General features: G+C 48.1%; 1 protein-coding gene across 1 annotated transcript in view; it reads left to right on the top strand.

Moving 5' to 3' along the window:
- Positions 1–21,195, top strand: part of LOC310803191 (plexin-A2-like) — a gene marked incomplete at both ends in the record, with an annotated part of 52,333 nt that overhangs the window by 20,478 nt on the left and 10,660 nt on the right. Inside the window, 11 exons of the mRNA XM_083667880.1 lie at positions 150–246; positions 1,208–1,322; positions 11,441–11,641; positions 12,904–13,000; positions 13,545–13,744; positions 15,241–15,392; positions 16,507–16,624; positions 17,113–17,249; positions 18,014–18,181; positions 19,957–20,050; positions 20,506–20,748. Of these exons, the coding sequence (XP_083524006.1) occupies positions 150–246; positions 1,208–1,322; positions 11,441–11,641; positions 12,904–13,000; positions 13,545–13,744; positions 15,241–15,392; positions 16,507–16,624; positions 17,113–17,249; positions 18,014–18,181; positions 19,957–20,050; positions 20,506–20,748 (1,622 nt within the window). The remainder of the gene's footprint in view (positions 1–149; positions 247–1,207; positions 1,323–11,440; positions 11,642–12,903; positions 13,001–13,544; positions 13,745–15,240; positions 15,393–16,506; positions 16,625–17,112; positions 17,250–18,013; positions 18,182–19,956; positions 20,051–20,505; positions 20,749–21,195) is intronic.

The following is a 21,195-nucleotide window of genomic DNA, read 5'->3' as shown; positions in this document are numbered from 1 at the left end:
TGGATAGGACCTGTCTCTCAATTTACAGTCCTACTGGTTGTGTCTTCTTTCACAGGACTGTTAAAAATCACACCAAATCTTAAAATGCATCCCTCTCCCACTCTCTCTCTCTCTCTCTTTCTCTTTCACACACTCTCTCTCTCTGTCAGACTGGTCTGGTGTGGAGCTGCGTCTCAACTCTAAGGAGACTGGTCGCATGCTGGCCAGCACAGAGGTCAAGTTCTACAACTGCAGTATGCATAACACGTGAGTGCGACACACACACACACACAGCCACAAACAGTCCCGCCCCCGCATATGTACACACACAGACACGCACGCACGCATGCACACGCACACATTCCCTCCCTCTCCATCTGATCCACTCAGTAGATAGCAGGGCACAACCCCATTTAGGGCATTGATGTTGGCAACCCCACTGAAGATGGGACAGACAGATACACCCTAAGATTACATTACCTGTTTCTTTTGATTGAAGTCAACCTGACAGCATTCGGCTTACTTGGTTTCCTAGAAACAATATACAGTATGTACTCATCTATACATAGCTGTAAGGTGCATCTGGGGCCACCAGATGAACACAACAGAAATACACAACGATGCCGTTGTGTATTTCTGTTGTGTTCATCTGGTGGCCCCAGATGCACCTTACAGCTATGTATAGATGAGTACATATGTCGTCATGTCTGTTTCTTCCAAATATGGACTCCATTAATGGCAATGCGGCAATCTGTATACGCCATGCTGATTAATATTTCAGTCTAAACGGGCTTGAAACTTCCTCCTCCCCACTTTCTCTGCGCATGCATGGGCATGCACACACACACACACCTCCCAGTCACAAACACACGCATGCACGCACACACACACACCATCAAATCAGCATCACATCAGACTGCATAATTAATTATCCTGTGTCTGAAGAGTCCTGGCTGGCCAATGCTATTAATACAGAGTGCCTTGTGTGTGTGTGTGTGTGTGTCTGCTGTAGCCAAGCTATGCTCTCGCTACCATGTCGTACATCAGTATGTTATATTCCAGGGGCCATGGGTCATTGGCTTTTGGAAGGTGTGTGGCCTGTGAGGTGGTGATATCATATGACATGTTATATGACCATCTGTCCCCCACCCTCCTTCCCTCCCTCACTCACTCCCTCTCTCACTCCTCCTCCACCCCTCCCTCTCTCCATCCCTCCGTCCCCTGGCAGGTGTCTCTCCTGTGTGAACAGCACATTCCGCTGCCACTGGTGTAAATACCGTAACCTGTGTACCCACGACCCTGTCAGCTGCTCCTTCCTGGAGGGACGCGTCAACGGCTCTGAGGTACATCAACACCACAAGGCTGTGGTCACGCTCTCATACACATGCGCACACACACGCGCGCGCACGCACACACACACACACACACACACACACCAGCATTAGGGGTTTATCCCTATCGAGCAGTGGTTCTCAAAGTGGGGTCCTGGCGACCCATAGCTAGAGGGTCCGCGAAATAATTTGCTATGAATTATATTCATAGCAAATTATGTGCTGTATCATTAAAAAGTGCATATCTACAGATGGGGACCATTTGCGCCAAGCTGTGCAATAAAACAAGCATATTGTGTCCATTAAGTTACTCCTACGTTAGCTTTGTGTCAATAGAAACTCTGGTGTGATTGACACTTCACGTCAATCTGTCATGAATCACTGACTTCACTCAGGGCGCAACGAACCGTTCCTGCCGCTGTTTAATTTGGCTTATTAGCCAGCTAGCTAGCTGGCGAGTATGGAGAAATATTTGAGTCAGTCCACATCGTCAAGTGATGCTGAGCCCAAACTAGCTAAATTGAGAAAACATGACGACAGTTATATCGAGTTTGGTTTTAATGAGAACAGCGACGGGAGACCAAAATGCACCATGTGTCTTCAGGTGCTAGCGAACGAAGCCATGAATCCAGCCAAGCTAACGGGACATCTGATTACAAAGCACCCGGAATATCAGGGGAAAATAAAATAATGTTTCCGTCGAAAAAGCGAGAAATACACCCGCCAGAAAACACGGATGGTGAACCTGGCCACAACTTCAGAGAAAACACAGAAGGTTTGTTATTTGGTGGCTCAACGGATGAGTAAAAGTAAGAAGCCACCCACAATTGGAGAAGAACTCCTACTTCCAGCAGCGTGAAGTTGTGCTTTGTCAAATTGAGTCCAAATGCAATTAGAATAAAATGACCCTCTGTTTAAAAGTATATAAGTGGTATTAACATGATTCAAATTGAAATGTGTTTCTGTTTATCACTATGTGAAACAGGTCTGAGGTATTTCGGTTGAAAATGTTCAAATACAAATAGTTCCAATGGCATCTAAGGTGGTAAGCATATGCTTAATCGGTGTTACGATTATGAGGGGGTTCCTTGGAAAATGTTCTCCTCTGTAAGGGGTCCCTGGCTCCAAAAGGTTTGAGATCCCCTGCACTAGACTGTCCATGGCAAAAAAAAAGGTAATCAGGTGAGCAATAAAGAGATTGAGGACTAGACCAGAAACAGACATAGAATACATTATACATTACGCACACATTGATTTAGTTTGGATACAGTACAGTGTGTTTGTGCACATTGCTCTTGGTCAATTTAAAAAACAATTGACATTTCCAAAGAATCAAATACAATGTTCAAGACAGCTTCTTATTACATATTTGTTATTGTGATGCTTGTAAAACATGCCCTGTATCTCATCATCTCTCAACAGTGTACAGTAGCTACACCAGAAGTGTCTGGAAACCAAGTCAGTAGTTGATATACTCCCTCCAGGGCCAATTATTGTATTGGTTACTCTGGATTGGAAGTGTAGTCTCCCTGGCCAATCAAATGGATAGCAGCTAAACTCAGGATTACGTCCCTTTCTTGTGTATTTTCTAGCCTGAGCACATTTTAATTATGGAGAAGAATGTGTCAAAATGTATTGCCAATGAGTGGTGAATAAGAGTGGAGTGGATACACAAAATCAAAGGATGTTGATATTCCCCAGAGTGGAGTTATCCAAATGAACTCTCATACAGTGTTTGAATGTTACGGTATATACAGTAGGCAGTCAAGGACTTTGCCACAAATAGGCCTATTTCTATGTAACAGCACTGTAATAAGGACAGCGCTATGCGCAATCATGATGCTCAATATTTTTTATAGTTTTCTTTTGAATGCAATAATAGGCTTAGGGTAGATGACATCAGGGTAGATGGCATCAGTCAGAGAGGGTCTTCCTCTTGGACTCCCTGGTCCTCTTGCAGGGGGGTCCATCTCTGTCCATGTCTGCCTCTGTGTCCTTCATCACACTTCCCCTCCGGCTCCTCTTTCGGGACGGACCCTCTTGCTCCTTGCCAAGGGTGTGGCTAGAGGAACTCAGTCTGGCGCCCATAGCTCCAGGGCTCAGGTCCTGGCTACAGTCCCCCACCAGTGAGGGGCTAAGTCTGTCAGGGGTAGGAGGCAGGAAATGGGTCGCATCCAAGGGCACTCCCTCGCCTGAAAATTGAATAATCAGACTCTTCAGACTCTTGTCAATCTTCTGAGCCTTAATTTTTTTGCTGCAGCTTGGCCCATCATCATCATGCGCTGCGTTGTCTTCCTCACGACAACGTTTTGACACCAAGGACAACGTGTCAGAAGTGCTGTGCCTGTGGTATGAAGTTGGGTCCCTGGCAGCCAGTTTGGGGAATATGTTGCTGGTGTGGCGGGCCACAGGCCTCCTAATGAGAGGCATCACCAGCTCTTCAGCTTGGTGGAGACAGGGGCTCTGGCTATCCTGGGGACCCAGAAATGTGGTCCCAGGCCCGGGTAGGGGGCCCTGGATATCCTGGGGACCCAGAGATGTTGTGTCAGACTCGCTGAATGGGGACCCAAGTGAGTTGAGCTCCTCGAGGCAGTCCAAGTAGGCAGAGAGAAGGTAGACACTTCCTTCCTCCTCTTCCTCTTCCTCTTCCTCACCACTGTCATCCAGGGAGGCACCAGACGGGGAGACTCTGAGGCCGTCCTCTGGGGCCGATGTGGAAGGAGAGAGACCGTCATGGAGACAGGGGCTCTGGCTATCCTGGGGACCCAGAAATGTGGTCCCAGGCCCGGGTAGGGGGCCCTGGCTATCCTGGGGAGCCAGAGATGTGATCCCTGGCCCGGGTAGGGAGCTCTGGCTATCCTGGGGACCCAACGATATGGTCTCAGGTCCCGGTAGGGTGCTCTGGCTGTCCTGGCGACCCAGAAATGTTGTGTCAGACTCGCTGAATGGGGACCCAAGTGAGTTGAGCTCCTCGAGGCAGTCCAAGTAGGCCGAGAGAAGGTAGACACTTCCTTCCTCCTCTTCCTCTTCCTCTTCCCCTTCCTCACCACTGTCATCCAGGGAGGCACCAGACGGGGAGACTCTGAGGCCGTCCTCTGGGGCCGATGTGGAAGGAGAGAGACCGTCATGGAGACAGGGGCTCTGGCTATCCTGGGGACCCAGAAATGTGGTCCCAGGCCCGGGTAGGGGGCCCTGGCTATCCTGGGGAGCCAGAGATGTGATCCCTGGCCCGGGTAGGGAGCTCTGGCTATCCTGGGGACCCAACGATATGGTCTCAGGTCCCGGTAGGGTGCTCTGGCTGTCCTGGCGACCCAGAAATGTTGTGTCAGACTCGCTGAATGGGGACCCAAGTGAGTTGAGCTCCTCGAGGCAGTCCAAGTAGGCCGAGAGAAGGTAGACACTTCCTTCCTCCTCTTCCTCTTCCTCTTCCCCTTCCTCACCACTGTCATCCAGGGAGGCACCAGACGGGGAGACTCTGAGGCCGTCCTCTGGGGCCGATGTGGAGGGAGAGAGACCGTCATTGTCCTCCCCCTGAGGAGCTAGAGGATACTCTGCCCATTTGGAGATCCTAGGGGACTGCATATACCAGGGGTCCGAGGAGGGGAGGTTGTACGAGTTCTCACTGTTCAGGTCGTAGAAAGAGGCTGAAGCACTCAGTTCAAAGAGTCTGTCTGTGGAGAGCAGGGCAGAATGAGGGGCTTCGAGCCCTGGACGTATCTCCTCCTCCACAGGTGAGCTGATGTCTGTTGACGTTTCCTGGGTTGTCTGGTCAGTTGGTGCTGCTGATGTGCTGCACCCTGGCTGGTGGTCTTTGGGAGACTCACGAGCATGCTTGTAACACAGGCCATAATATGATTCTAAATCATGGCTCTGTGTTTGAGTTTGTGTATCAGGCCTGCATTCTGCAAACGTACAAAAGAGTGATCAGTTGTGAGTAGAGTAGAGGAGAGTTGTATTTTATTCATACCAAAGGTTAAATTCACTTTCAACAGCAGATACACAGACATCACAAATTAGACAAAACATATACACAGTAGACATTAATCAATGAGTATACACAGTTATTGGTTTCATTTGTGCATTTTCATGTTTCAATGAAAACCTGTTTTGTATTAGATGAATAATTGCAAGGCAAAGCAGCTTTAGTATCAGGACAGAGAATCCACCTGCATGATCATTTAGGGCTCAGTAAGGGATTCCAAGACTCTAAATGGATTATGCAATAATAGACATTTCAAACTTAAAAGATTCTGTGGCTGTACTTACTTGGGCAAGCCACCCGGTGAAGCCGAATGACAGGGATCATTCTTGAAGAGTTCTCACCAGTTTGATACCTCTATCTTTAGTTGTTACTTTTAATTTAAACCTCTCAAAGCATGACAGTCTTGGAAAGCCCAAAAGTGAAATGATGATATCCTTGGAGAAGGTAGAGCTATGATATGCTTTAGTTATTGCATCATAATGTCACCCTGATTATGACGTCATCCAGACACCAGCCTCCTGGTGTCAATGCTGCATTACTGTCTACCTGGCCCTGATAATGAAGTTATAGTAAATAGTTGAATATCAAATCCAACCTGTGATGATATGGGATATTTAGAGCACAATGTTATGGCATATTGTGTGGGTTACAACCCTGAATAGCAGGGTATTTATTTGTTTGAAATAAATTCTGATTTAAAATGTCTGATTTACATTTGATAGAAATACATGTCTGTTTTTTCATTATTGTCATTTGTCACTGATAATCCATTCATAAGATATCATAAAGAGGTCATATCATATCAGATATAAGCCCATTGATAGAAATAAAGTTAGAGGGAAGACAATCTGAAATGAGCCAGAAGTGTAGAACAACATATAACATATCATAAAAAGGTATAATTCCATTATTTCCTGTGGCTGAATCCACAAGACCAGTGGTTCTCAAAGTAGAGTCCAGGGGTCCGCGAAATAATTAACTATAGATTATAAAATTGTGCTGTATCATTAAAAAATGCATATCTACAGATGATGACTATCTGCGCCAAGCTGTGCAATAAAACAAGCATATTGTGTCCATTAAGTTACTCCCACGTTAGCTTTGTGTCAATAGAAACTCTGGTGTGATTGACACTTCACGTCAATCTGTCATGAATCACTGACTTCACTCAGGGCGCAACGAACCGTTCCTGCCGCTGTTTAATTTGGCTTATTAGCCAGCTAGCTAGCTGGCGAGCGTGGAGAAATATTTGAGTCAGTCCACATCGTCAAGTGATGCTGAGCCCAAACTAGCTAAATTGAGAAAACATGACGACAGTTATATCGAGTTTGGTTTTTATGAGAACAGCGACGGGAGACCAAAATGCACCATGTGTCTTCAGGTGCTAGCGAACGAAGCCATGAATCCAGCCAAGCTAACGGGACATCTGATTACAAAGCACACGGAATGTCAGGGGAAAATAAAAGAATGTTTCCGTCGAAAAAGGGAGGAATACACCCGCCAGAAAACACGGATGGTGAACCTGGCCACAACTTCAGAGAAAACACAGAAGGCTTGTTATTTGGTGGCTCAACGGATGAGTAAAAGTAAGAAGCCACCCACAATTGGAGAAGAACTACTTCCAGCGGCGTGAAGTTGTGCTTTGTCAAATTGAGTCCAAATGCAATTAGAATAAAATGACCCTCTGTTTAAAAGTATATAAGTGGTATTAACATGATTCAAATTGAAATGTGTTTCTGTTTATCACTATGTGAAACAGGTCTGAGGTATTTCGGTTGAAAATGTTTAAATACAAATAGTTCCAATGGCATCTAAGGTGGTAAGCATATGCTTAATCGGTGTTACGATTTTGAGGGGGGTCCTTGGAAAATGTTCTCCCCTGTAAGGGGTCCCTGGCTCCAAAAGGTTTGAGATCCCCTGCACTAGACTGTCCCTGTAGTCCATGGCAAAAAAAAGGTAATCAGGTGAGCAATAAAGAGATTGAGGACTAGACCAGAAACAGACATAGAATACATTATACATTACGCACACATTGATTTAGTTTGGATACAGTACAGTGTGTTTGTGCACATTGCTCTTGGTCAATTTAAAAAACAATTGACATTTCCAAAGAATCAAATACAATGTTCAAGACAGCTTCTTATTACATATTTGTTATTGTGATGCTTGTAAAACATGCCCTGTATCTCATCATCTCTCAACAGTGTACAGTAGCTACACCAAAAGTGTCTGGAAACCAAGTCAGTAGTTGATATACTCCCTCCAGGGCCAATTATTGTATTGGTTACTCTGGATTGGAAGTGTAGTCTCCCTGGCCAATCAAATGGATAGCAGCTAAACTCAGGATTACGTCCCTTTCTTGTGTATTTTCTAGCCTGAGCACATTTTAATTATGGAGAAGAATGTGTCAAAATGTATTGCCAATGAGTGGTGAATAAGAGTGGAGTGGATACACAAAATCAAAGGATGTTGATATTCCCCAGAGTGGAGTTATCCAAATGAACTCTCATACAGTGTTTGAATGTTACGGTATATACAGTAGGCAGTCTAGGACTTTGCCACAAATAGGCCTATTTCTATGTAACAGCACTGTAATAAGGACAGCGCTATGCGCAATCATGATGCTCAATATTTTTTATTGTTTTCTTTTGAGTGCAATAATAGGCTTAGGGTAGATGACATCAGGGTAGATGACATCAGTCAGAGAGGGTCTTCCTCTTGGACTCCCTGGTCCTCTTGCAGGGGGGTCCATCTCTGTACATGTCTGCCTCTGTGTCCTTCATCACACTTCCCCTCCGGCTCCTCTTTCGGGACGGACCCTCTTGCTCCTTGCCAAGGGTGTGGCTAGAGGAACTCAGTCTGGCGCCCATAGCTCCAGGGCTCAGGTCCTGGCTACAGTCCCCCACCAGTGAGGGGCTAAGTCTGTCAGGGGTAGGAGGCAGGAAATGGGTCGCATCCAAGGGCACTCCCTCGCCTGAAAATTGAATAATCAGACTCTTCAGACTCTTGTCAATCTTCTGAGCCTTAATTTTTTTGCTGCAGCTTGGCCCATCATCATCATGCGCTGCGTTGTCTTCCTCACGACAACGTTTTGACACCAAGGACAACGTGTCAGAAGTGCTGTGCCTGTGGTATGAAGTTGGGTCCCTGGCAGCCAGTTTAGGGAATATGTTGCTGGTGTGGCGGGCCACAGGCCTCCTAATGAGAGGCATCACCAGCTCTTCAGCTTGGTGGAGACAGGGGCTCTGGCTATCCTGGGGACCCAGAAATGTGGTCCCAGGCCCGGGTAGGGGGCCCTGGATATCCTGGGGACCCAGAGATGTTGTGTCAGACTCGCTGAATGGGGACCCAAGTGAGTTGAGCTCCTCGAGGCAGTCCAAGTAGGCAGAGAGAAGGTAGACACTTCCTTCCTCCTCTTCCTCTTCCTCACCACTGTCATCCAGGGAGGCACCAGACGGGGAGACTCTGAGGCCGTCCTCTGGGGCCGATGTGGAGGGAGAGAGACCATCATGGAGACAGGGGCTCTGGCTATCCTGGGGACCCAGAAATGTGGTCCCAGGCCCGGGTAGGGGGCCCTGGCTACCCTGGGGAGCCAGAGATGTGATCCCTGGCCCGGGTAGGGAGCTCTGGCTATCCTGGGGACCCAGAGATATGGTCTCAGGTCCAGGTAGAGGGCTCTGGCTGTCCTGGCGACCCAGAAATGTTGTGTCAGACTCGCTGAATGGGGACCCAAGTGAGTTGAGCTCCTCGAGGCAGTCCAAGTAGGCCGAGAGAAGGTAGACACTTCCTTCCTCCTCTTCCTCTTCCTCTTCCCCTTCCTCACCACTGTCATCCAGGGAGGCACCAGACGGGGAGACTCTGAGGCCGTCCTCTGGGGCCGATGTGGAGGGAGAGAGACCGTCATTGTCCTCCCCCTGAGGAGCTAGAGGATGCTCTGCCCATTTGGAGATCCTAGGGGACTGCATATACCAGGGGTCCGAGGAGGGGAGGTTGTACGAGTTCTCACTGTTCAGGTCGTAGAAAGAGGCTGAAGCACTCAGTTCAAAGAGTCTGTCTGTGGAGAGCAGGGCAGAATGAGGGGCTTCGAGCCCTGGACGTATCTCCTCCTCCACAGGTGAGCTGATATCTGTTGACGTTTCCTGGGTTGTCTGGTCAGTTGGTGCTGCTGATGTGCTGCACCCTGGCTGGTGGTCTTTGGGAGACTCACGAGCATGCTTGTAACACAGGCCATAATATGATTCTAAATCATGGCTCTGTGTTTGAGTTTGTGTATCAGGCCTGCATTCTGCAAACGTACAAAAGAGTGATCAGTTGTGAGTAGAGTAGAGGAGAGTTGTATTTTATTCATCCCAAAGGTTAAATTCACTTTCAGCAGCAGATACACAGACATCACAAATTAGACAAAACATATACACAGTAGACATTAATCAATGAGTATACACAAGTTATTGGTTTCATTTGTGCATTTTCATGTTTCAATGAAAACCTGTTTTGTATTAGATGAATAATTGCAAGGCAAAGCAGCTTTAGTATCAGGACAGAGAATCCACCTGCATGATCATTTAGGGCTCAGTAAGGGATTCCAAGACTCTAAATGGATTATGCAATAATAGACATTTCAAACTTAAAAGATTCTGTGGCTGTACTTACTTGGGCAAGCCACCCGGTGAAGCCGAATGACAGGGATCATTCTTGAAGAGTTCTCACCAGTTTGATACCTCTATCTTTAGTTGTTACTTTTAATTTAAACCTCTCAAAGCGTGACAGTCTTGGAAAGCCCAAAAGTGAAATGATGATATCCTTGGACAAGGTAGAGCTTTGATATGCCTTAGTGATGACATCATAATGTCACCCTGATTATGACGTCATCCAGACACCAGCCTCCTGGTGTCAATGCTGCATTACTGTCTACATGGCCCTGATAATGAAGTTATAGTAAATAGTTGAATATCAAATCCAACCTGTGATGATATGGGATATTTAGAGCACAATGTTATGGCATATTGTGTGGGTTACGACCCTGAATAGCAGGGTATTTATTTGTTTGAAATAAATTCTGATTTAAAATGTCTGATTTACATTTGATAGAAATACGTATGTTTTTTCATTATCGTCATTTGTCACTGATAATCCATTCATAAGATATCATAAAGAGGTCAAGTGATGCTGAGCCCAAACTAGCTAAATTGAGAAAACATGACGACAGTTATATCGAGTTTGGTTTTTATGAGAACAGCGACGGGAGACCAAAATGCGCCATGTGTCTTCAGGTGCTAGCGAACGAAGCCATGAATCCAGCCAAGCTAAAGGGACATCTGATTACAAAGCACCCGGAATATCAGGGGAAAATAAAATAATGTTTCCGTCGAAAGAGCGAGGAATACACCCGCCAGAAAACACAGAAGGCTTGTTATTTGGTGGCTCAACGGATGAGTAAAAGTAAGAAGCCACCCACAATTGGAGAAGAACTACTTCCAGCGGCGTGAAGTTGTGCTTTGTCAAGTTGAGTTCAAATGCAATTAGAATAAAATGACCCTCTGTTTAAAAGTATATAAGTGGTATTAACATGATTCAAATTGAAATGTGCTTCTGTTTATCACTATGAAACAGGTCTGAGGTGTTTAGGTTGCAAAGTTTGAGAATACAAATAGTTCCAATGGCATCTAAGAGTACAAATGTGGTGGTAAGCATATGCTTAATCGGTGTTAGGATTATGAGGGGGTCCTTGGAAAACGTTCTCCCCTGGAACGGGTCCCTGGTTCCAAAAAGTTTGAGAACCCCTGTTATAGAGGTATATTAACACTTCAAGGCTAAGGTCACTGTCTCTCTCTCTCTCACACACACACACACACACACACACACACACACACACAGACACACACAAACACACCAGCATTAAGGGCTTTATCTCCATAGAGGTACAGTAACACTACAAACTTATCCCACATAGTATACTGTCAGCACAGCATAGGGTTTTATGTCAATCTTATCACACATTGAAAATCCAGCTTTCAACCTATGAGTGTGTGTATGCGTGCGTGCGTGCGCGTGCATGCATGCCTCCGTGTGTGTGTGTGTGTGAACCTCTTTGTGATGATGAGACCTTCCCTGACCTCTGCCCCCTAACCTTTGGTTGTACTGTATCCAGGACTGCCCACAGCTGACCCACTCAGGGGAGATCCTGATCCCAGCCGGGGAGGTGAGGCCCATCACCCTGCGGGCCAGGAACCTTCCCCAGCCTCAGTCTGGACAGCGGGGGTACGAGTGTGTCCTCCAGGTCCAGGGGGTCAGCCACAGGGTCACCGCCCTGCGCTTCAACAGCTCCAGCGTGCAGTGTCAGAACAGCTCGGTAGGCTACCACCTACTGTACACACACTAACAGAGACACACACACTAACAGAGACACACACGCTAACAGAGACACACACACTAACAGAGACACACACAATAACAGACACACACACGCTAACAGAGACACACACACACTAACAGAGACACACACACGCTAACAGACACACACACACACACACACACACACACACACACACACACACACACACACCTGCCCTCTGGGACCATACAGTAAAGGCAGGGACATTACATTTTAAACAAAGTCTGAGTTGGATTCTTTGGGGAATAGAAACCGAATATGATATCATGACTGAGATGTAGACTGTAGATTTGTGATCCAATGAAAAATGGAGAGGAGGCTGTCATCAGTGGAATGACAGAAGGGAACGCCTTTAGAACAGGAACATGTCAACAATGTCATTCAGACCAACATCAGGGTCCTCGTCATAGGATAGGATGAAATGTATCTCTCCAAGAGGTTGAATGCTCTTATTCCATTCTGTACTATTCCTCATTCCATTCTACGCATTACAATGAGCCCGACCTCCGATTTCTACCTCCACCAGCCTCCACTGGCTAAACGTTTTCAAAAAAGTTGACGTTGAAGATGACTCAGACAGACAGACAGACAGACAGACAGACAGGGCTGTACAGACAGATAGATTGACAGGGCTGTACAGACAGACAGACAGACAGACAGACAGACAGACAGACAGACAGACAGGACTCAAACAGAGGACATGTCTATTTGTAATGCCACACGTCGCTCCACTCTCACGCCAAGCGAACAGCCCATTTTCCTCAGATGTGGATGGACGGCCTCCCCTCAGAATCCTGTCCTCAACATGTGGCAGTGCAGAAGAAAGGAGAGGAGATGAGAGCCGAGGAGATGAGGGGACGGGAGAGGAGGGGACGGGAGAGGAGGGATGTGGTAGAAGAGAAGAGGGCAGGAGATGAGAGGAGAGGAGGCCAGGGGATAGGAGAGGAGAGGAGGGAAGAGGAGAGGAGGGGATTGGAGAGGAGATGAGATGAGAGGAGAGTAGGGGATGGGAGAGGAGAGGAAAGTAGGGGATGGGAGATGAGAGGAGTGGAGAGGAGGGAAGAAGAGGGGATGGGAGATGAGAGGAGAGGGGGAGAGAAGCAGACAGACAGACAGATATGATGATAGAAATGACAGTTTGTTAAAAGCCTCGTCTCTCTAACCCCATCACCCCCACCCCTCTCTCTCTCTCTCTCTCTCTCTCTCTCTCTCTCTGACAGTACATCTATGAGGGGGCGAGGATCAGTGACCTGGCAGTGGACCTCTCCATTGTGTGGAACGGAAATTTCACCATCGACAATCCCGAGAAGATTAAAGGTGCCTCTGTCATCCCTGCCAGGGCTGGGGAACTGTAAAGCACTCACTCTGCTTGGATGGATTGACACACACACACACACACACACACACACACACACACACACACACACACACACACACACACACACACACTCTCACACTCTGAGGGGATTGATGGATGGGGACTAGAGCATGTCAAGGCTTTCACACAGCCTTGAGAGAAAGTTCACAATGACAGCCTCCATTCTAGCCCCCCTTAGCTAATCAGCTGTGCTGTTGTAGGGGGGCAGAGGGGGGGTGAAGCCCCCTGTGTTCATCTTACTCTCTCCCTCTTGACTATCAGGTCTGTTCCCCTCTTCAAGAGTGTGTCTGTATCAGTGGTTATTCAACTGTGCCGTCCACATATTGAGGAATAAAGCATGTAGAATATCAGTGACGTGACGCATCACATCCCACCTTCAGGAATATTTGTAATCACAATGTGAAATCACACAAGAAGAGCGATGAATGTCACTGAACCGTTCCTGTCTCCTCCTCCTCCTCCTCCTCCTCCCCTATCCCACAGTGCACCTGTACAAGTGTGGCGCCCAGCGTGACAGCTGTGGGATGTGCCTGCGGGCGGAGAGGAAGTTCGGGTGCGGCTGGTGCAGCGGCGAGGGGCGCTGCACCATGAAGCAGCACTGCCCGCCCCTCACGCCGTACGCCAGCCGCTGGCTCCACCTGTCAGCCAGGAACGTCAAGTGCACCAACCCACGCATCACTGAGGTTGGTTGGTTGGCGGTCCCGGTCCCACGTGTCCTGCTAACACATATATAGACACACGCGCACACACCTCTCCTCCTCCCTCTCCCTTTCTTATTCTCCCTCCCTTTCCTTCTCTCTACCTCTCCTCCTCTCTCCGTCTCCCTCTCCTCCTCCCTCTCCTTCTCTCACTCTCTTTCCTCATCCCTCTCCTCCTCCTCCTCCTCCCTCTCCCTCTTCCCTATTCCTCTTCTCCCTCTCTCGACCTCTCTCTCTCCTCCTCCCTCTACTTCTCCTTCTCCTTCTCCCTCTCCTTCTCCCTCTCCTTCTCCCTCTTCTCCTCCCTCTCTCGACCTCTCCTCCCTCTCCTTCTCCTTCTCCCTCTTCTTCTCCTCCTCCCTCTCCTTCTCCTCCTCCTCTCCTCCTCCCTCTCTTTCTCCCTCTCCCTCTCCTTCTCCCTCTCCCTCCACCTCTCCCCCAGCCAGTACAACAAACTAACCATTGACTGATAATCTCATATGACGATGGCATACTGACAACACTAAACTACTACTGCAACCAAATTCATTTAGCTCTTTTTTCGGTGAGTAACGGCTTTGAGGGTCTTTTTTAGTCCCGAACTCCTGTTAATTCTCCCGAATGAGACACAGTGGGTCAGAGGCTCAGAGAGGGGCGCCCACTTCAAAGAGCCGTAAGCCTTTGAAGTCCCAGTCATATTATTAGTGTTTGAGCAGCAGCAGCAGCAGCAGCAACAGTAGCGGCAGCCTGCTGGATTAATAGAGCCAGGCCTTACACGGGCGCACGGGCGCGCACACACACACACACACACACACACACACACACACACACACACAGAGACACACAGAGACACACACACACACACATACACACATATACACACACACACACATATACACACACACACACACACACAGAGACACACACAGAGATACACACACAGCGAGACACACACACACACACACACACACTGCTCCACAGGTCTGGAGGGCCCTTCAGTGGTCAAGCAATTAGAGACCCTGTATGAATACTCAACCTACTCAACCTTCCTGCCTTGAATAAATCACTGATTTGACATAATATGATTGGTGAAAGCAATGTAAGTGAAAAGCATGCTTTCACCAATCCAATCATGTTAAATCAGTGATGCCCTGAAGGAAAAGAAGAAGGAAGGATGTATTTTGAGAGTATTGGAACAGGGCTTTCAGAGCTTCTGAATAGTCCTGTAAGAACATCGTAGTGGTGCGATGCCTCACTCATTGACATGTATTGGAAATATGATGATTGCTGTGTTTCTATCATAAGTCTGAACATGGTACTAAAGTTTTTCACACAACTCATATTGTCCATGAATGTACATAATTTCTGCTTTTCCTGTTTTGTACGACAGTATTTTCATCCTCAAAAAGAGCTTTAAAACACTATTATACGATTTACAGAGAATGCATTGACACAGAATCCTAACACCCCCCCCCCCCCCCCCCCCCCCCCCATCCCTGTAGGTGAGCCCAGTGGCAGGGCCTCCAGAGGGGGGTACTCTGGTCACCATCCAGGGTTTGAACTTGGGTCTCTCCTTCTCTGAGCTGGAGGGCAACGTGGAGGTGGCTGGGGTGCAGTGCACCCCACGGGAGGAGGGCTACATCACGGCAGAACAGTAAGCGAGCCAGCCAACACACACACACACACACACACACACACACACACACACACACACACACACACACACACACACACACACACACACACACTGAACATAACAGATGTTTGCTGTAATGTAGCCTACCGAGGAGCCAGAGAAGAGCTGGTTATTTGTGTGTTTTGGTGTGGGTGGGTGGGTGGTTGAGGAACAAGAGAAGACCTGAGTGTTGTATGTGTGTGTGTGTGTGTGTGTGTGTGAGTGTGGGTGGCTGGCTGAGAAGCCAGAGAAGACCTGTGTGTTGTGTGTGTCGTGGGGGCTGATGGCGCAGGGCAGCCAGCTATAATTGAAATGCTCTGCCATGTCAGTGAGTGACTGGAGGGACAATCTGTTAGCCATGTGTCCTCTCACAGCCATGCCATTCCATTGGCCCACGGCTACAGCAACTTTATTTATGTCCTTGTAAAGAAAAAAAAACACAGAACATGCCAGCAGAAAATTGGAAAACTCTGTCGACACAGAAAAGGGGTGTCCGGAAGGAGGATTCATCGGGTGGTGTTATAGTAGGGGTGAAAGGTTTAAGACTTAGCTATATATTTCAGACGGGGGTATTTATTTAGCCCCCCCCCCCAAGAGACACACACACAGACTGCTTTGGTTTAGTACATGGCGTTACACCTGTTACAACCATTAGTTTGGCCGTAGGTCGCTCTCAATAATGACTTATTCACGGCCCAGTTTTTCGTATTGACCTGACACCTATCGTCATTTATCGCGCGGGTGGCGACGGGGCGACACAGCCGCTGTTGCCATGGTAACGGAAGTAATGGTGGGTGGTGGTGGTTCTGCTGGAGATGGGGTGGGGGTGGGGGCGGCGGGGCGGTGGGGGTAGTTTATCATTGCTGTTATTGGTTTTCCATTTGGAAGAAAGATGGCCCTCTGTATTGACCTACCACTGCTTCAATCACATTGGTCGGAGAGCGAGCAAGGAAAATAGCTTCTTCTTTTTTGTTTACAATAATTGTCTTGTGTGGTATGTGGTCTGTGTGTGTGTGTGTGTGTGTGTGTGTGTGTGTGTGTGTGTGTGTGTGTGTGTGTGTGTGTGTGTGTGTGTGTGTGTGTGTCCTGACAGGATTGTGTGTGAGATGGCTGCCACACCCAGAGGGAGTGCGCCCGGTCCTGTGCAGCTGTGTGTCGGCGAATGTCGACCAGAACTGCGCACCCAATCCTCCCAGCTCTACTCGTTTGTGGTAAACAAACCCAACACTTTGAAACACGTCACGCCTCCTTTCACTTCCCGTCCGTCTTTTACCGTATCTGTCCTCTGCAGCAAACACAGCTTCACACGCTGCACAACAAGACGTATGTGCAGCGATGCCTGTCTGTTGTTGCCCGCTCCAAAAACACACACAGCACAGCTCAGCACACCAGCAGATTAGAAAACTGTCCGACTAGAATCAATCAGAATTTCTAGTGCCGCTCGTTATATTTGGCGAAGGCGCCGCGCCCATATCTGCGAGCGACGCGCAAGTGGAGCGCGGCGGTGTTTGCGCACCATTTCATCACTTTCGGAAAAAGAAAGTTAGGCTCAAACCTCCGATTACGCTCGCGTGTCTGTCCGAAAATCACCCTGTTCTTCTCAGATGATTGGCGAGGCAGGCATAGGCGTATTTCATGAAATACCTTGCCAAATGAAACATGAATGAAACATGCTCCCCCCCCCCCCCCCCTTCCCCAGACCCCTACAATGGTAGGTCTGACTCCTGGGCGGGGACCTGAATCGGGAGGTACCAAGGTCACCATCATGGGGGACAACCTGGGTGCTGGGAGCAGTGTGAACGTCCGCTTCGGTAACCAGACTTGTGAACTGTATCGGTGAGTGGCCAATCCAATCGCCCCATCCACCTCCACAAGACATAGCCTAGAGGGACAGAAGTCGGGTGTTCAATGAAGGCGCCTTTGGGGGAGGTGGAGAGCCAGGACTGTGCATTGTTCTCCTCATACTTCTAGATATCTATTTAAAGATCAAAAAGGCCCTCGTTGGAAGAGTCAGGAGGGTGAAGAAGAGACACCATAAGCTAGAAATCGTCTAATTACCACGTTTCATCTCTGACATGCGTGTGGCGAGGGTGGGGGAGAGGGAAAGAGGGATAGGGGTGGAGAAGGGAGAGAGAGAGAGAGAGAGAGGAAGGGTCTGGGAGAGTGAGAGAGAGAGGGAGAGACGGAGAGGGATGGAGAGGGAGGGAAAGGGAGTCAGGGAATGGGAGAGGGAAAGAGGGAGAGGAGTCAGGGAGTGGGAGTGGGAGAGGGGGGAGTGGGAGAGGGAAGGGGAAGGATAGGGAGAGACAGGGAGTGGGAGTGGGAGAGAAATGGGGAGGGAGAGGAAGACGAAGGGAGAGGGAATCAGGGAATGGGAGAGGGAGGGAGAGTGAGATGCAGGGCTGGTAGTCACGCAGGCTTGCCCCTCATGTTAATGTTAACTCATTGTGTACAGTGAGGATTCCTAGCTAGGCTGAAAGCCACTGCAGTATAAGAGCAGTCAGAGACAGAATGAATGGAATGAGACTGTTGGTTTTCCCAGAAGACTAAACCTCTGGTATTGGTATTCCCTGTTGGAATGTCGGTGTTCACATTCCCAGGAGGACGATGTCGGAGATCGTGTGCTTCTCGGCGCCATCTGTGACGGGCGCAGGCCTGGTCCAGGTGAGCCTGAGTGTGGACCAGGCCGAGGTGCCAGGAAGCCTGGGCTTCGAGTACATCGAGGACCCCACGGTCCAGCGCATCGAACCAGAGTGGAGCATCACCAGGTAACCCCCCCCCCCCCCACCACACACACACACACACCCCACCTCATCACCCCACCTCCCTAGATATGAATTTGCTTATGCAAAATAATAAAGTGTTTAGCATGGCCTCACAACATCCTATTGGGCCCAAATTCTGCTTTAATTTGATTATTAATTTGATTATTGTTTACTTTATCTCCTTGTCATGTGTAGTATGTTATTCTGAACTATGATCTGAACATATCCACACAAAACTACAAGGTTTTACCTACCTGGCATCCTGCTTTTGCATCATAGCTGATCATCATATGTCCAATGTTATAAGCAGTTTAGTTTGGGTCTGGTTTTGAGGCGGAAATTCGTCAAATGGGCCATGGAGCTTAAGAGGAAAGAGACAAGTAAGGTGCAACAGCAGCACACTAGCCTTTTAAACTAGAATATGTATGATGGTGCAAGGCTGGGCTGGATGTCAGATAGACAGATAGAGGACAAGGAGACGGGAAGGAAACCGGTGCATTGGAGAGGCTCTCCACCCAGTCTACTGACAGACAGACAGACAGGCAGGCAGGCAAGCAGATAGGCAGGCAGACAGACAGACAGACATGTTCTCTGGACCTGTAATCACGTCTTCTATAGTCTCATCATGGGTGTGCAGTCACAGCATGTGGCCATATAAGCTGAGCTAGCCTTTGAAGTGGAGCGAGGATTGAATCCGTCTCAAGCTGACTAGTCAGGTCTGCCGCATTCCCATTTACTTGACTCACTCTGTCTCTCTGTCTCTATATATATTGTTCTCTTTCTCTCTCTTGTTCTCTCTCTCTCTCTTGTTCTGTCTCTTGTTCTCTCTCTCTCTCTCTCTCTCTCTTTCTCTCTCTCTCTCTCTCTCTCTCTCTCTCTCTCTCTCTCTCTCTCTCTCTCCATTCTAAAGTCGTCTCTAAGCTGGACATGTCGTCCAGAGAACATCGAGAGTAGAGATTGTTTGTGTTAATCACATCCAACACGATCATGTTAACGAGCGTCATTCATGCGGTGCCAGTCTGAGGGAGCCCACGGATGGATAGAACACAGCAGCCAGCTGGTTGGCCCGCTTCTCTCTGGCTCTGCTCTGCTCACAACACACAACTGGTACCATGGCACTAAAGTGAACCGCTTCAAAGGAAATAGGATGCTTTTGCTCTTTTTTTCTTCAGCAAAAGCATCAGCTATCCTTTGAAGGAGTGTATCTTTGGTGGCATGCAGTGCATCTTTGGTGCCTTGATAACAGTTCTGTGTTGTTTACTCGAAAACAAAACAACTTAAAGCAAAACTGTGGAGAGAGTTTGTTCCTCACTGACTGAAAGTTATGAGAAGGTGAAGAGTATAAAGGTGTCATATGAAGGTGTCATAGGAAGGTTTATGATGGTGTCATATGAAGGTGTATGATGGTGTCATAGGAAGGTTTATGAAGGTGTCATATGAAGGTTTATGATGGTGTCATATAAAGGTGTGTGAAGGTGTCATATGAAGGTGTATGATGGTGTCATATGAAGGTGTGTGATGGTGTCATATGAAGGTGTATGATGGTGTCATATGAAGGTGTGTGATGGTGTCATATGAAGGTGTATGATGGTGTCATATGAAGGTGTGTGATGGTGTCATATGAAGGTGTATGATGGTGTCATATGAAGGTGTATGATGGTGTCATATGAAGGTGTGTGATGGTGTCATATGAAGGTGTATGATGGTGTCATATGAAGGTGTATGATGGTGTCATATGAAGGAGTGTGACGGTTGTATTTCTGTCTGGTCGTCCCTAGCGGCCACACCACCCTGACAGTGACTGGCACCAACCTGGACGTGGTGCAGGAGCCCAGGGTCAGAGTCAAGTACGCTGGCCACGAGTCTGTCAACGTAAGTCTGTTCACTGGTTACATACGTGTACACCACACATGTCCCCTGACAACATACGTGTTCACGTGTCCACTGCTAACATACTGTACCTCTAACCTCTGACCATGTGCTGGACTATACAGTATACTGACCACGAGAGCCAAAGCTGTCACATTTCTTGGGTTTGAAGAGACACATTTATGAAACAATTTATGACACCTTTTATTCAGCGTTATCAAGTGTCACTGGTTATGGAACTCTTACTGACTACTAAAATGTCTCCTTCCTCTGTCTCTTTCTTTCTCCACCTCCGTTTCTCTCTCTCTCTCTTTCTGCTTATCTCTCTCCCCCCTCCTTCTCTCTCACTCTATACCCCTCCTCCCTCTCTCTCTCTCTCTCTCTCCTTCTCTCTCACCCTGTACCTCTCCTCCTCCTCCTCCTCCTTCTCTCTCTCCTCCACCTCCCCCTCTCCGCAGGTGTGTAAGGTGCTCAACACCACGACCATCAGCTGCTTCGCCCCGTCCCTGAAGGCAGAGTACACCCCCGACCACCAGGAGGCAGTCAAGCACGTGGAGGAGTTTGGGTTTGTCTTCAACAACGTGCAGGCCCTGCTCACCTACAACAGCACCAGCTTCATCTACTACCCCAACCCCTACCTGGAGCCTCTCAGCCTGTCTGGAGTACTGGAGCAGAAGCCTGGCTCGCCCATCATCCTCAAGGTAGGGACAGACCAACACACACACGCATGCACACAAGCACACAAGCACACACACACCCACCCATCCACCCACACACACACACACAACCTGCGGCACTGTAGCACAAGCTTCTGTCAGATGTTCAAATCTCAACCTTTCATTATGGTCCACTGCTATTGTGGTTGAATGTGATATATTATATAACCTTATGCTCGATGATATAACTGGATGATTCTTGAACAGCTGCTCTAGTCAGCTAAATATGTTAACGGTTATATCACGGTTGTCATCTGGATGAATTGTTCTGAGCTCAGACAGACCGGTATACAGACCGGTATCCCTTCTCTCCTTCTTATCTAAAACCCTTGAATGTGCTGTCTCTAACCAACTGTCTAACTACCTCCTTCAAAACAACTTTCTTGACCCTCACCAATCCGGCTTTAAAGCTGGGCACTCTACTTAAACTGC

This window comes from Argentina silus (assembly GCF_951799395.1).
Source record: "Argentina silus genome assembly, chromosome: 4".
NCBI lineage: Eukaryota > Metazoa > Chordata > Actinopteri > Argentiniformes > Argentinidae > Argentina > Argentina silus.
This window is presented reverse-complemented; position numbering and strand designations above follow the sequence as displayed.